Source organism: Rhinolophus hipposideros, assembly GCF_964194185.1.
Source record: "Rhinolophus hipposideros genome assembly, chromosome: 19".
NCBI classification, from domain to species: domain Eukaryota; kingdom Metazoa; phylum Chordata; class Mammalia; order Chiroptera; family Rhinolophidae; genus Rhinolophus; species Rhinolophus hipposideros.
This window is the reverse complement of record NC_138065.1, coordinates 39,766,132-39,781,194: the sequence shown is the minus strand read 5'-3', so window position 1 is coordinate 39,781,194 and position 15,063 is coordinate 39,766,132. Positions and strand designations below refer to the sequence as shown.

At 36.1% G+C, this 15,063-nt stretch overlaps 1 protein-coding gene across 1 annotated transcript in view; it reads left to right on the top strand.

Moving 5' to 3' along the window:
• HMCN1 (hemicentin 1) overlaps positions 1-15,063 on the top strand; it is a 398,907-nt gene that overhangs the window by 360,101 nt on the left and 23,743 nt on the right. Inside the window, exons 90-98 of the mRNA XM_081026514.1 lie at positions 1,542-1,712; positions 2,006-2,176; positions 2,821-2,991; positions 3,162-3,332; positions 6,286-6,435; positions 6,710-6,847; positions 7,858-7,979; positions 9,258-9,495; positions 14,869-14,931. Of these exons, the coding sequence (XP_080882640.1) occupies positions 1,542-1,712; positions 2,006-2,176; positions 2,821-2,991; positions 3,162-3,332; positions 6,286-6,435; positions 6,710-6,847; positions 7,858-7,979; positions 9,258-9,495; positions 14,869-14,931 (1,395 nt within the window). The remainder of the gene's footprint in view (positions 1-1,541; positions 1,713-2,005; positions 2,177-2,820; positions 2,992-3,161; positions 3,333-6,285; positions 6,436-6,709; positions 6,848-7,857; positions 7,980-9,257; positions 9,496-14,868; positions 14,932-15,063) is intronic.

The following is a 15,063-nucleotide window of genomic DNA, read 5'->3' as shown; positions in this document are numbered from 1 at the left end:
AAAAACAGAGAACCCTATGATTTCACTGACATGTGGTATATAAACCAAAAACAACAAAAGAACAAGACAAATAAATGAGAAACAAAAACTCATAGACATAGACAATAGTTTAGTGGTTACCAGAGGGTAAGTGGGGTGGGCGGTGGGAGATGAGAGTAAGGGGGATCAAATATATGGTGATGGAAGGAGAACTGACTCTGGGTGGTGAACACACAATGGGATTTATAGATGATGTAATACAGAATTGTACACCTGAAATCTATATAATTTTACTAACAAATGTCACCCCAATAAATTTAGATAAATAAAATAAAGAAGTAGTTTTGAGTAATATCTGCCACATATTTAAAGGCTTTCTTCTTTCCTTTTGAGTTAATTCAAATACATTTCAGTGCAAATTCTTGTCAGCTAAAATAAATAACTCTGTTTGCCTGTATCTACAAAGTACAGGGATGTGTACTGAACTCAATTAGAAAACAGTTAATGAAAAGAAAATGAAAGACGTGTTTTAAAATGTTTTCTAAACAAGGCAGCCAAGTGATAATTTCATTACTTGGTTTTCAACGTATTCTTCTGGTGTCTTATAGGTTAAGAGACTATTCAGACACTGGCCTTAAGGCCCTATTTTGGTTTATATCTTGATCAAACTGGGTAACAATAAAAACATACTTTATGAGCCCCACATCTAGAAACTACGTTTAAAGCAAAAATGTGATCTGATCCTGACTTATGCATAAGAGAAACCATAATGTTAATTCCCAGCCCTTGCACCTGGTAAGAAACATAAGGTTGTTCCAATCTTGCGGTTAGATTGTGTAATATGTTAGTTAATAAATGGAGGGCTTTAATATAACTCATTGGAAAATACTGGTCAATTTTTTCTGTTGTTTCGGAAGCAGGTGAGAGTGTTATTCAGAACTTTTAATTCATGAACATTATGTAATGGAGAAACTTTTTTCAAAGAGTTATAACTGTGCAAATCATCATGTTGTTAAAATAAGCCAAGTGCATTTTTAAATATGAAACTGAATCAGGCCACTGAAAGATGTGGTCTTGCAGTCTGGGGTACAAGTTATCATTGTGGAAGCCTTTGTATTATCCGTAATTGCATCTCGATCTGTTATACAGCCCTGCTCCTAAGCTTCTGGTTCCTTCCATTTCCCCCAAAGCACAGAGCACAATCAAATACTTGAATATTTGAAATCAAATAGGATTTCAAAACTCAGATTGCATTTACATATGATAGTTTGATTAAATTTATTTTAATAAAATAGCCCTTTGGATAATTTTAAGCATTAAGATCATTTATTTTGGCATTAGGTAGCTTTCTGAATTTCCCTATAGACAGTAATTACCATGAAAATCTAACCTGAAGAAGAAAGGAAGAACATCATTTATGTTTTCTCTGGTTCAATTTTAATTATTTTTAGATTCTGGACTCATTGAACTCATTATTGGGTTAATTTACTTATATCCTTTTTTTTTTTTTTCCAAAAATATGGTTCTGTGACTTGAAACTTTGTCTCTTGGGCTGTTTGTAGTTCATGGAGCATGGAGCACTTGGCAGCCTTGGGGCACATGCAGCAGAAGTTGTGGAAAAGGTACCCAGACAAGAACAAGACTGTGCAATAACCCACCACCATCATTTGATGGCTCCTACTGTGATGGAGCAGAAACACAGATGCAAGTTTGCAATGAAAGACACTGTCCAGGTAAGAGAAATACAATGTTAATACCATTCGTAAATTAACATCTACCTTTTATGTAGGCAGTATGTCCACAAGAATTAATGTTAATAAGGAAATCACTCAACCTAACAGTGCCCAGGGTTTAACCAGTCTTTTTTTTTTTAATTAAAGATAGTCGAGAAACATATGATTTCACTGATGTGTGATATATAAAATGGAAAACAACAAAGGAACAAGACAAACAAATGAAGACACAAAAGCTCATAAGCGGTCATTTTTAAATAGTAACAGAGCACATATGTTTTTCCTCCATCCAGTTCATGGGAAATGGGCCACTTGGGCCAGTTGGAGTACCTGTACGGTGTCCTGTGGAGGAGGGGCCAGACAGAGAACAAGGGACTGCTCTGATCCTGTCCCACAGTATGGAGGAAACAAATGTGAAGGGAGTGATGTCCAGAGTGATTTTTGCCATAATGACCCTTGTCCAAGTGAGTGTTGGAAATAGTGAGTCAACATTATACTTTCTTAAAGTTCCATTGTGGCTTTAAGTCCTTAAAGTAATACTACTCTGTTCCTCGATTCATCTACCTTTCATTTAGGACATCAACATGTTGTCTGGTTTGCTGTTATGTCTCTATAATTCCATAGATGTGATTGATTTCTACGGCCAGGGGCTGTGTCCTATTTTGTTTTCTCTATAGGACCAGCTGCACAGGGCAAGGACGACTGACTTTACTTACATACTAACTGTAAATGATGTTGATAGTTTTTTTATGGAGACAAGCAGGCAGCTCTCTGCCTTAATTCAGTCACCAAACTAGATTTTTAGACCCTAGTAACATCTGAATCCATGGTATCTTGAATGTTATAATCTTGACTCATCAAGAGCAGAGACCTGTCTTATTCATACCCTTCAGGGACACTATAAGACTCAATAAATGTATGTTAAATGGAATTGCACAGTCACTGGAATATATACCCAGTTTCTGGTCAAAACAACAGCTACACCATCTACCTTTGGAAGTTGTCTATTTACAGATATGTATGTTTCTTCAGTTCCTGGGGAGAGTCTTTTTATACTTTTTGGATGAATGTCATTGTTTAGCACTTTTCCAATGGTTCTGTATTGTAGCTCATGGTAACTGGAGTCCTTGGAGTGGCTGGGGCATATGCAGTCGGTCGTGTGGTGGAGGGCAGACGCGGCAGTACCGCACGTGTGACAACCCTCGACCCTCCCACGGAGGAAGAGCTTGTGGGGGGTCAGACTCCCAGATCCAGAGATGCAACACTGATATGTGTCCTGGTAAGCTCCCTGACTCCTGGCAGAAGAGCAAATAAAGCATTTTATTTTGTGTTCATTTTAGCAGCACCATCTTCTCAGATCTTGAAATGAAAGTTGTATAGGCAGGGTCACCCTAAGTGTAAATTGTAAGAACGATTTATTAATATTGACCAGTCCATGCTTGTTCACAGTGGATGGAAGTTGGGGAAACTGGCATAGTTGGGGCCTGTGTTCTGCCTCTTGTGGAGGAGGCGAAAAGACCCGAAAACGGCTATGCAACAATCCAGAGCCATCCAAAGGTGGTCGCCCCTGTCCAGGAGATGCTACTCAGGTATCCAGATGCAATATACAAGCATGCCCAGGTAGGTAACTATGTTAGACTTTGGCAGAACCATTGCTAGCACATTTATAGCCTTTCTGCAAATTAAAAAGCGTGTCACTCTGAACCCACGAATTACAAAACAGTGTCAATTCTGGGACGAAGAATTAGGAAAAATGTACTCCCCCCCCCCCACTTATTACAGCTCTACTCCAAAGCTCATGGCTGGAATTTGGCCTCTATTTGCCCTCTTCCAGGCTCCCTTATAAAAGGAGATGGTCTTCACAGCTATAAATAGTAGTCCTGGGCCTGAAGGATAAAAGGGAGTGGAAGAGCAGGGAAAACCAGGCTAAAAAATGAGGGTGGGGCAGAAACAGAATATCTAACAGAAATACACAATTGGAGGCTGTTATTTCACAGATGGAAATATGGAGAACATGAGTGTGGAAAGTACAATAGAGGCCAGTTCAGTTCGAGAAAAAAGATTAGGGAGAGTTCAACTGCCATAAATCAAGTCATGCAACATGGCCAGATATTGCAAGTAATGTAAAAATTTAGAAGGAATAAAGTCAGAATTCTAGAACACATGAGCCTTTAGAAAGAGTTTGCTGGAGTCCTAAGAAATGGTGAATAATACTAAGGGCACTTGTCTCAGAGGACAGACTTTCTAAGGGCTATAAGAAGACCAACAAGGACAGTTTCACATTGTTGAAGTGTTGAGAAATGACTGGACTTTCTAAAGCTTTAAGGTTGCTTTAGAAATAAAGTATCCCTGGAAATCAAGAAGACCCAGAAAGAGAAAGGAGTCCTATAAAAAGATTTATAGGATGTAGGCAAGCTAAAAAGGTAAGTGTCTATCAATCAACTGCTCAACATTTCTTCTCAACGTATCAACTGATTACCAAAGATTTGGAGGCTCTACCATGTAAGCATGGTAACAATTCTAGTTTCAGTTGAGGCATTTTGTAGCCCAGCCTCTGGTGGTTCCAGGACCCCAGTGACAGAAGTAAGTCCAAATAGGCAGACAGTTTGGATTACAGAGTTTGGCAGAAAGTTTCAAGAATTCCACATAGGTAGCCAGAACCAGGAGACATCTGTTGAGCATCACGACTCAAGTTCCTATGTGAGACAGGGAACTAAGGTCACAATGGGAGGCCACTCTTGTGGATGATGACCCAAAGAACTACGTGAATTAGTGATCCTTCTATTCCTCTGGCTTAGGAATAAAGATAAGAACCAAAGTGGTCCACTGGGTTCTGATTGGCCCTACTATCTACTTTTCCGTATCATCTTTCAGTGTGGTTCCCATCACTCTCTACGCTGTCAGATTTAGCAAGCGACCACCTCCCCGAAGGGTGACACATCATGTTTTCTCTGCCTGGAAAGCCTGTCTCCTGCCTCCCCTGGCTCAGTTAAGATGAAAACTTTCTTCAGATCTCCACTCAATTTTCACTTTCTTTTCTTATTTCCCTGACTAGTAAATCTATACATTAGTACATTTCAATTTTACATTTATTTATAGAATTCTAATTAATATCTATCGCCCCTATTCAGATATAAGTTCTATGAAGACAGGTCTCATGTCTTTTTTCTCTTCCTTCCCATTGTATCCTCAATACTTGATGAACAAATGAATGTAGTCCAGAACAGGAAGACTGAATCAATGTGAAAAAAAGGTTTTCTCTCACTAATAATCAAAGTGATACAAATGAAAATCGTGACATACTGTACTTATTGATTTCTCTGAGATTGAATACAATTGTATTTTTCCCCAGTATATAATACTTGATAACAATATCTGAAACACCTAGTGATTGTTTTAAAATATATTCAATGAAAAGGCATCAAATAATAAATATTTATAAATTTCACTATCAACTTCTTCCCAATGTTTTTGTCCGTTATTAAAGTATGCAATTCATGTAAGAAACAGTCATTAACCACCTATTCTGTCATAGTTACCAATATATTTTGTTGAACAATGGGAAGAAGGCATAAAATTACTGTAGAGATGCTTTTTTGAAAACTTTATAATTGTTTTTCAACCTAATTGTCTTGGCATGAATTTTGCAGCACTGTCAAAAGTACAACAATATCCTTCTCAAATTTTTCTCAAGTTAAGCATTTTCTAGTAAAGAAGTAATGTAAAGAACTTGATAAGCCCTGGATATGGAACCAAGACTGAACAATACCCCTTAGATATGCCACATTGATACTAAGAGTGACCTGTCACAGGCATAGGAACTGTTTTGTTGGTGATCCCTCCTTTCCTCTGTGTTCTCATGAAGGAAGCAATACCGTGTTTCCCCGAAAATAAGACCTAACCAGAAAATAAGCCCTAGCATGATTTTTCAGGATGACATCCCCTGAACATAAGCCCTAATGCATCTTTTGGAGCAAAACTTGATATAAAACCCGGTCTTATTTTTGGGGAAACACAGTAGATAAAAGAACATGGGTTTTGATGCCAAGCACATCTGTATTCAGATTCTCCTTCCATCAACTCTTAGCTATGTCATGAGGGGAGTCACTTGGTTTCTCTGAACTTTACCTAGTCTGCAAACTGTAGCTACTTAAAACTACCTTATCGAATTTTTTTAATAGGATTAAAAGAGTTAACTTGTATTAAGTGCTCACTCTATTGCATGACATGCTCAATAAGCTCTCATTATTATCATTATTTCATCACCATCAACAAACACACACTTTATTTTGGCTTTGGGACTGAGCACTGATTGTATTCTTTGGGTTGTGAAATAATGTTATGATGTGCATAGATTGGAAAGATCCTAGATTTATGTGGGATGATGAGTGTTACATGAGAGTAGAGAGTTTTGAAAGTTTATTTATTACACTCTTAAATTCAGATGTCATATGATCTTTTTTAAATGTTTGAGAGAAGAGTTGTAGCATCTTTGAATACTGGCCTTCTTTTTTCCCTTGTCATGTTGATGAAATTATTTCCTTATCCAGGAATGTTTTTCTTCCCCCAATAGGTGGGCCCCAGCGAGCCAGAGGAAGTGTTATTGGAAATATTAATGATGTTGAATTTGGAATTGCTTTCCTTAACGCCACAGTAACAGATAGCCCTACCTCTGATACTAGAATAGTACATGCCAAAATTTCCAATGTGCCTCGCAGTCTTGGTAAGTCTCTTTGCTTATTAACAAGTTGTTAATAAGCCTCTTTATAAAACTGTATATATTATTCTTAATCTTATTATGTCCACGTAAAATTTCTAGAGGATGCTACTACTAAATGACTGATATAACAGTCTTTAAAGACACATGAGATATTGGTATTTATTTTGTTATACAATATTATTTAGGATTCATCCTTATGACTAACATGCTATGAAGACAGTAACAATGAACTGTAAATATTGTACTTTGTCACCTTATTTATCCTTTTTTTCTATAGGTGCAGCAATGAGAAAGATAGTTTCTATTTTAAATCCCATTTATTGGACAACAGCAAAGGAAATAGGAGAAGCAGTCAATGGCTTTACCCTCACTAATGCAGTCTTCAAGAGAGAAACCCAAGTGGAATTTGCAACTGGTTAGTGCCAGCTGAACTTAATATTCTGTTATTATAAAAAATACGATTGCTTTTTAAAAGTTGGTGGTGAAAAAAAATACGTTATATGTTCCCATGGAGAATCATTTCAAAGTTTTTGATACAATCTTATCGTAAATGATATAAAAGCAATTTCATAGTTCCCTGTAAATTTTTACTGACATGGGTCTCTAAGAGGCCATATGTTTTCAAACAGTATAGTGATTTTTATACCCACAAACTTTTTTCTCTTATTTTCTGTATCTTTTTTCCTTAAATCCTTAGAGTGGATTTTAAAAACGAGAGTAGGAAAATGAGTCATTGCTATTAATGAAAGGCTTTTGTGTATGAACCTGAGATTCAATTAGAATACCTTATAGGGGTTCTTTATCAAAAACATGTAAAGAAAACAAGGAAATCTAAAGTCTTTTTGCTTTATCCTTAGTCTTAATGAATATGTGTTAGCTATTCATGGCTCTTTCCAACTGCATACAGGTTTTTATAGATCTCCATCTTGAGTCTCATCAAAGGTGGTCAGCCTCGATGGCAGTGACCTTTAAGGAAGAAGGGCTGAGGGAGGACACAGCTTGAATCAGCCCAGAAGACAAGTGGGTTTCTTCATGACCCTTCACTTACCAAGATGCTCCTTTGCTACTTCTTGAAAAATCCGAAAGAACAAAGCTCTGTGGCCAGACTTGTGGTTATAACGAGTCTGCGCAGTGAAGCTGTCTGTCGCTTCTCACATAAGCTATTGCTGATGATTTTGAAGTGTGGAATCCTTCACATAATTACATGCTACATTTTTGCCACGTGAAAAAAGAGATGTTAGGATAAACTTAATTCAATAAACCTAAGTTTAATTTGGGGGCTAAGGGCTAATTTAATTCTCTTATTGTCAATGTTTATTCAAGTTTTAGGTAAAATAACAGCTGAACTGGAATGTAAGGTAAATCTCTGTGCTTACACAAACCATATAGTTTTTGCTGATGAAATGAATGCATTGTAATTCCCAGGAGAAATCTTACGGATGACTCATATTGCCCGGGGCTTGGATTCCGATGGTGCTTTGCTGTTAGATATCGTTGTGAGTGGCTATGTCCTACAGCTTCAGTCACCTGCTGAAGTCACTGTAAAGGTAAATGTCAAGATAACTTGTCTTCACTGCTTATCAGAGTAATGGTACAAGTAGCAGTCAGAGAGCCATAGGAAGAGTGCAGAGAACTTGTGTCGTTTGCCTTATTCACTTTGGGGAGTACATGTATAAACCACTGAGGTTGGAAAGGGCTATCTGTGTTTATGACAGCCAAGACACGGATACAACATAAGTGTCCATCGACAGATGAAAGGATAAAGAGTATGTGAGCTACACAGAGGGTGCCAAAAAAATGTATACACATTTTAAGAAAGGAAAAAACTGTATTAAAATTGTCATACTCAATATGTACCAGCAACAAAGATGAATGCAAGTCATGTGTATACATTTTTTAGCACCCCTGGTGTGTGTGTGTGTGTGTGTGTGTGCGCGTGTGTGTGTAGAGAGAGAGAGAGAGAGAGAGACAGAAACAGAGAGAGAGATAATAGAATACTACTCAGCCATAAAAATGATGAAATACTGCCATTTGCAACAACATGGATGGATCTTGAGAGTATTATGCTAAGTGAAATAAATCACATGGAGAAGGACAAAAACTATATAATTTCACTAACATGTGTAACATAAAACAAAAAGTAACAAATAAACTAATAAAACAAACAGAAACAACTCATAGTCATAGATACAGAAAACAGAATGGTGGTTACCAAAAGGATGGGGGTTGGGGGAAGGGAGTGGTAAAAGGGGGCCAGATATAGGGAAATGAAGGAGACTTTCGGTGGGAAGCACACAATAGAGTACACAGATGTTGAATTATAATCTTGTACACCTGAAAATTATATAATATTATTAACCTATGCTACCCCAATAAATTTTTAAAAATCTTCAGGGACAAATCTTTACAAATTCTTAGTGGTTTTATCAGGACCGGCTTATCAGGACCAAGATCATGGCTTATGTTCATTTAAGTCATTTGTTTAATTTTCTACAAAGAAAATACTAACTCTTGTCTAAAAGTTTTTGTGTATCATCCATAAAATTTCTGAAATTAAAAAATAATAACAATCATCCTATCTCATCTTTCCCTTACTCTTGACCTACAATTTTGAGTCCTTTATTAAACTATAATTTATGACAGTAAAATCATGAAACTAATGTAGTAATTAAAAGGCTCCAATGTTATTTCTGAACACTACTGTAGAATTACAATTTTATAAAGAACTATGTACTTTTAGCCCCCAAGGCTTTTTTCCCCTCATTTTGCATCTCATACCGCAGGATGAGTCATGCTGATCTTCATCTCAATATTGTCCTTCTTAGGATTATACAGAGGACTACGTTCAAACAGGTCCTGGGCAGCTGTATGCCTACTCAACCCGACTGTTCACCATTGATGGCATCGGCGTCCCATACACTTGGAACCACACCGTTTTCTATGATCAGGCGCGAGGGAGAATGCCTTTCTTGGTAGAAACACTTCGTGCTTCCTCTGTGGAATCTGACTACAACCAGTTAGAAGAGACATTGGACTTTAAAATTCATGCTTCAATTTCCAAAGGTAATTTGGTTAAAGGAAAGTCCAGATAGATCTAAAAGGGTAAAAGAATTGCATTGATGCTGTTCAAAATAAGGGTATGAAGGCATGGACCAAACATGATAATATCACTTTTTGTGTGTCTATTGTCTGTGTTTTGTGGTGGTAAAGCCCTGTGGTAAATCCGGTCCAATGGGAATTCTAAAACATTTGTTTTATTAATATGCTTCTTCAGATAGCATAGTGGAGTTGTTATTCTATTCTATATGTGCAGAGAGGTTTAAAAATACATACCCTGTCAGAATGATTTTTCTTTGGGTAATAAAGTCCATTTATTCATGTTCTGAATTTTATATTTGACAAGGAAGTTTTTAAATTCCTGAAGTATAATGTCAAGGTGTCTTAACCTAAACTAGTCCAAAAATAAGCTTCCATATTTTAAAAGGAATGCAGCAATCATCATGGTTCCAATTGTCATTTCTTGTCCCTTGAAGTTATAATTTTTGAACTGCTTTCTATTTTCCAAGCATGGTTCTATAACCAGTGATCTCAGCAGTCTCCCTATGTTATGTGGGCTTTTGATGTATCTATACCCAATATATCCTTTTTAGTTATAAGAGGCACCACAACAATTAGCATTCCATATTCGTTGGGGTCTTGATGGTAGGAGATACTTGCATGCGGTTCATGTTGTAGACATTGTAGACACTATCTGTTTGAATGATTTTAATGTTGAACTTCAGACTTCCTGAGTATGCTTAAAATGATTCATAGTGGCCTTGTGAAGTGTGTGTTTTGCTCTGGGCTGGCTTTCCTAAAATAGATCCAAATAGATTTTAAACAGCATCATTTTGTTTTATCATGCTCAGAAGATACGCTAAAATTTTATTTTTACCACTTACTCTTGTTTTCATTGGTTGTACATATGATTGTTTTCTTCTTCAGTCAGAACTGCTTCATTAAAATTGAGGTCATCGTAATCTAGGACTAGGTGTTCATAGTTTTGGAGATAATCGCAGATTTATAAAGCCTTGTAGCCAGTGGAGCCCATAGCCCCATACGTCCTCCAGCCACACAACACCACCAACACCTCGTTTTACTATTGTCACTCATGATCAAGTCACAAAAAGTGGACAAAAGTAAGAGCCACTGGAATAAAGGATTGTCTTCTCTTCCCCAATAATGCCTACTTTTCAAATCTAACCTCTGTTTCTACTTTTTCTAGTACTCCATACAACTGTTTTACAAAAAAATGATAACTTGGCATAAGACTTTGGTTAAAAATGACTTTATACCACCTGGCACTAGAGGAATTAATTAATGATTTTTAAAAAGTCATTCACAGTTTCTACCCAATTATGAAATCCTCTAAGCCTGAAACAGCTTGAAGGTCTTTGTGGTACGTGTAAGGATGTTGTTGGGAGATTTGGGTCTCATAATAGAAGGAAATATACTATAGGACTTTTCAAACCCCTTACACTCTTTAGATACTATGATTGTATGAATTACATCTGATATGCGTGCCCTTTGTTCTTTGAGAATTCCAAGAGCTGTGTACCTGCACTTTCTTTTTAAGTGACCGCCAGGGGGCAAGCTTGCATTCTTGGTTGCTTAACCAGAAAGTTCTTTCTCTTCCATGTTGGGCCTAGACTAGAGCTATGGTTATGGTTCAATTAGAATCACCTAGAACGTTAAGATTTCTAGGCACAAAGATTTGGGTTTAGCTAGACTAAGGTAGGGTCTGGGAGTTTGTATTTTTAACAGCCCCTAAGTGATTCTAATATATCTGGTCTGCAGAGTGGCATTTGGAAACTACTGGTCAAGAGAACTCAGACTACAGATCAATATAAATTTTTTTTAATTTATATCTTTAAAATCAAATGAATTTATTTTTAAAATATAATTATAGAATATGTTTAATGTTACAAATTAAACAAAGAAGATATCAGAAACAATAAAGGAAAAGAAATAAATTTATCAAATGTTACAAATTAAACAAAGAAGATATCAGAAACAATAAAGGAAAAGAAATAAATTTAACTACAAATAAAGAAGTTTAAGACTTCTTCATGGGAGAAAAATACAAAATTGAAAAGGTAAATATACGCTAAGAAAAAATATTTACATTACATATTATAGACAACTATGCTTAACCTTAATATGTACAAGGCTCTTAAAAATCAATAAGAAAAAGGCAAACACCTCAATAGGAAAATACACAAAGACTACAAATAGGAAATGCATAAAGGGAGAAACAATAATGACAAAATAAATGTCAAAAATGGTCTAACTCATCAGTAAGCAGAGAAATGCTCACTGAAACAATGAAACACCATTTTCCAATTATCATTCAAAGATTAAAACATGTGATACATGATATTGGAGAGGTATGGGGAAATGAATTTCTTCATGCTCTGTCAGCAGGGGTTGTGAACTTGTTTACCATTTCTGGTAAGCAGTATGTATCATTAGCCTTTCACATCTTCACATCTTTTTAGTTATCTCATTTCAGGGGTCTACCCTAAGAAAATCACAGAAATGGCCTATAATAAATGTCCGAGAAATAAAGGCAAATATATAAATGATGGCACAGCTGTATGATAAACTCTTAAACAGTCATTAAAATCATCTTAAAGGAATGCTTAGCTCATTTATTCATTTAAAAATATTGGTTTAGTGCCTACTGTGTACCAGACACTGTTCTAGGTATTGACAATATAACTATAAACAAGTGACAGACGAGAATATCCATGACATAATAATTGAAAAGCAGTACATGCACAATACGATTCAAACCTGGATTGCCCACACCACAGTACTTATAAGCAAATCTTGATACAAAACACAGATTCAAAACACAGATTCCCAGGCTTCTCCCTTGGCAATTCTGAGTGGGACAGGACCAAAGGGTCTATATTTTTAATAAGCTCGCCAAGAGAGTTTATGATCAGTAAAATTTGACCATTAGTCTGTGAAAGATCCTAAGTTAAATTTCAAAGGGTATACTTATAAAAGTGACTAGAGAGGAAAACGTCAAAATGTTGGCAATAGTTTATCCAAGTGACAAAGTTGCAGGGAATTTTATACCTTTCAAAGTTTCTATAATTATCATACTTTACTATAACACAAATAAACAAATATTTTGTATTGTCCCCTACTATGTCAAAATGAAAATGACTAATATAATTCAAAATAACGTACTTTAACATAAAGAATAAATGAAAGGAAAATAGTTTATAACAAAATATAATGTATTTCAGTGTGCAAATATTTAGACATTACTACCATGAAGGGTAAAAAGAGAAGTAAGTGTTTACATGGCCGAACTTATGTATAGAGCCCCAGTATGATTATTTTTTAAATATCAAGTAATTCTTGGTAATGTTTTGAATAAAACAATGTATAGTCAACCATCAATTTATATGACAGTAGTATTCCTAGAAAATTCATTGTATAATTTAATCACACTCAAAAAATGTTTAATATGTGGAAGATGGGTTCTAGTCTTAGATAATTACAAACAGATCTCTCACTTCATGAAAATCTTTCAGAGCAAGGGACAAATCTTCATCTTGCATCATTATCTTACATGTTGTAATAATTTAAAACCTGCCCCAGGGTCTGCCCTACTCACTAAATTTTAATGGGCCCTCTTATCATTATGACAACCAAAGTTATCTCCAAAAAAAGCTTCCCAACCACCTAATGGAAGCTATCTCCCCCATTTAGAACCAGAAATCTATCAGATAATAACTTGCGGTGTTTATGTGACACAGTTTTTCTGCAATTATATCCCCAATACAGTCCCCTACACAAGGCTCTGGTTAGATTAAAGAAAACACAGATAAGTGAATAAATAAAAGTGAAACATGAATTATAATCACCACCTGAGTATATTATTGAACTCTGGGGTTGAAAGTCAGACTTGCATCAAGATTCTTCCGCCAGCTTATATTAGGTCTTTGACTTTAGGCGACTTATATAGCCTCCGTCTCTAATTCCTCGAAAATCAGTTATGTTGGGAGCAAGGGAGTTATGAGGTTTAAATGAAATAAGGCACACGAAGCTCTCAGTACTGTGTGAAACGCAGTAACCATTCCACAATCATTTAGAAATATCCTCGAGACAGTTCTATCCCTCCCATCCTATTTCTGTTCCCCCGCAGGGACTGGAAGACTTGTATGCTCTGAAGGTCATTTTTACAGTCAGAGTAGGAATAGATCATGAACCTCTGCTTTCTCTTCAAGGTTTTAAGCAATCTGATTGCTTAGAAATAGCGAATAGGACTCCAGTTTTCTAGTCAAGGAAATGTTTTCATTGGAGTAGTGTTTCTTTCACCCTCCAAATATACAAAACAGTTTTGAACAGTTTCATGTCCTCAGCAGGGATCAAATAATATTGTAATCAGAGATTCCCCGAAGTAGATTGAATCTGAAAGATGAACTAATACCCAGACTTCCTCTATGAAGAGTACCTAAAACAATAATAAAAATAAACACAGTAGCATGCCTTTAGAAGTGAAAGAAAAGTCTAAGATAATTTCTAAGAGATTGAGTGGGAACTGAATATGTGATACAAATTAAATGAAATTTCCCTTAGGAGAAATTTGTTATATAATGATTGTCGTTTAAAGGGTGTGTGTGTGTGTGTGTGTGTGTGTGTGTGTATTCACTTTGGTAACTTGAAAGATAAGTTTCATTTAAGTTTTTACAGGTCAGTTATGTTTGCAAAATATTTGCTGAACTGCTTCAACCAGTCAAGACACAGTTACTTTTTAAGGAAAGAGATTCTCTAACTAACTTGCTTATTCTTGTTAATGTGTTTTTGTTTTTGTTTTTGTCTCTAACTTAAATCGGTTCTGTCACAATGTGCCTGTTTCCTTTTCCTTTGACTACGTGGAAAAAGAGACACTTGGTCACACATAGGGACTTGGACCCAAATGGAGGAGATCCACACACGGAGAAGTTTTCTTCCTTAGAGTTCCTATTTTTCACTGGCATAAATTATTTTAAGTGGCTTGGAAATAGCGTTCCTACTTCTAGAACAGAGTAAGGAAGGGCTAGAAGAGTAGGACTTTGCCTGTGGTCATTGCCGGGCATACACATTGATCTTGGGTCCTTTTTCATTATCACAGAATAATTTTATTTAATTTTCTTTTGATTGATACAAACAGCTTAAACAGAAAATCTATTTCCAATGGCTGCTTGCTAACAATCTCTAGACTGATTCATTTAGTTCTTAGTGGAGAAACAGGAAAAGGTTTCCATTCCTGCTTGTTTTTCTTTATTTGCATTTGTTGTGCCATGTGTTCTAGTTTCCCAGGGAAGATTGTACTGGAAAGAAACAGGTGCTAAGTTTCTAACAAGCCAGTTAACTTTGCTTTTCTTTCTGTGGTAGGAGATCGCAGTAATCAGTGCCCCTCTGGGTTTGCCTTAGACTCAGTTGGACCCTTTTGTGCTGGTAAGTATAGAAATAAGCAATGCATTTTTCTTTATAGTAAAATGTTAATAATGGATACCATTGAATGGACATCTATTGCCATTTTGCTACAAATGTAGTCATCACAATAGCCCTGTAAATGTCCCTTTTTAC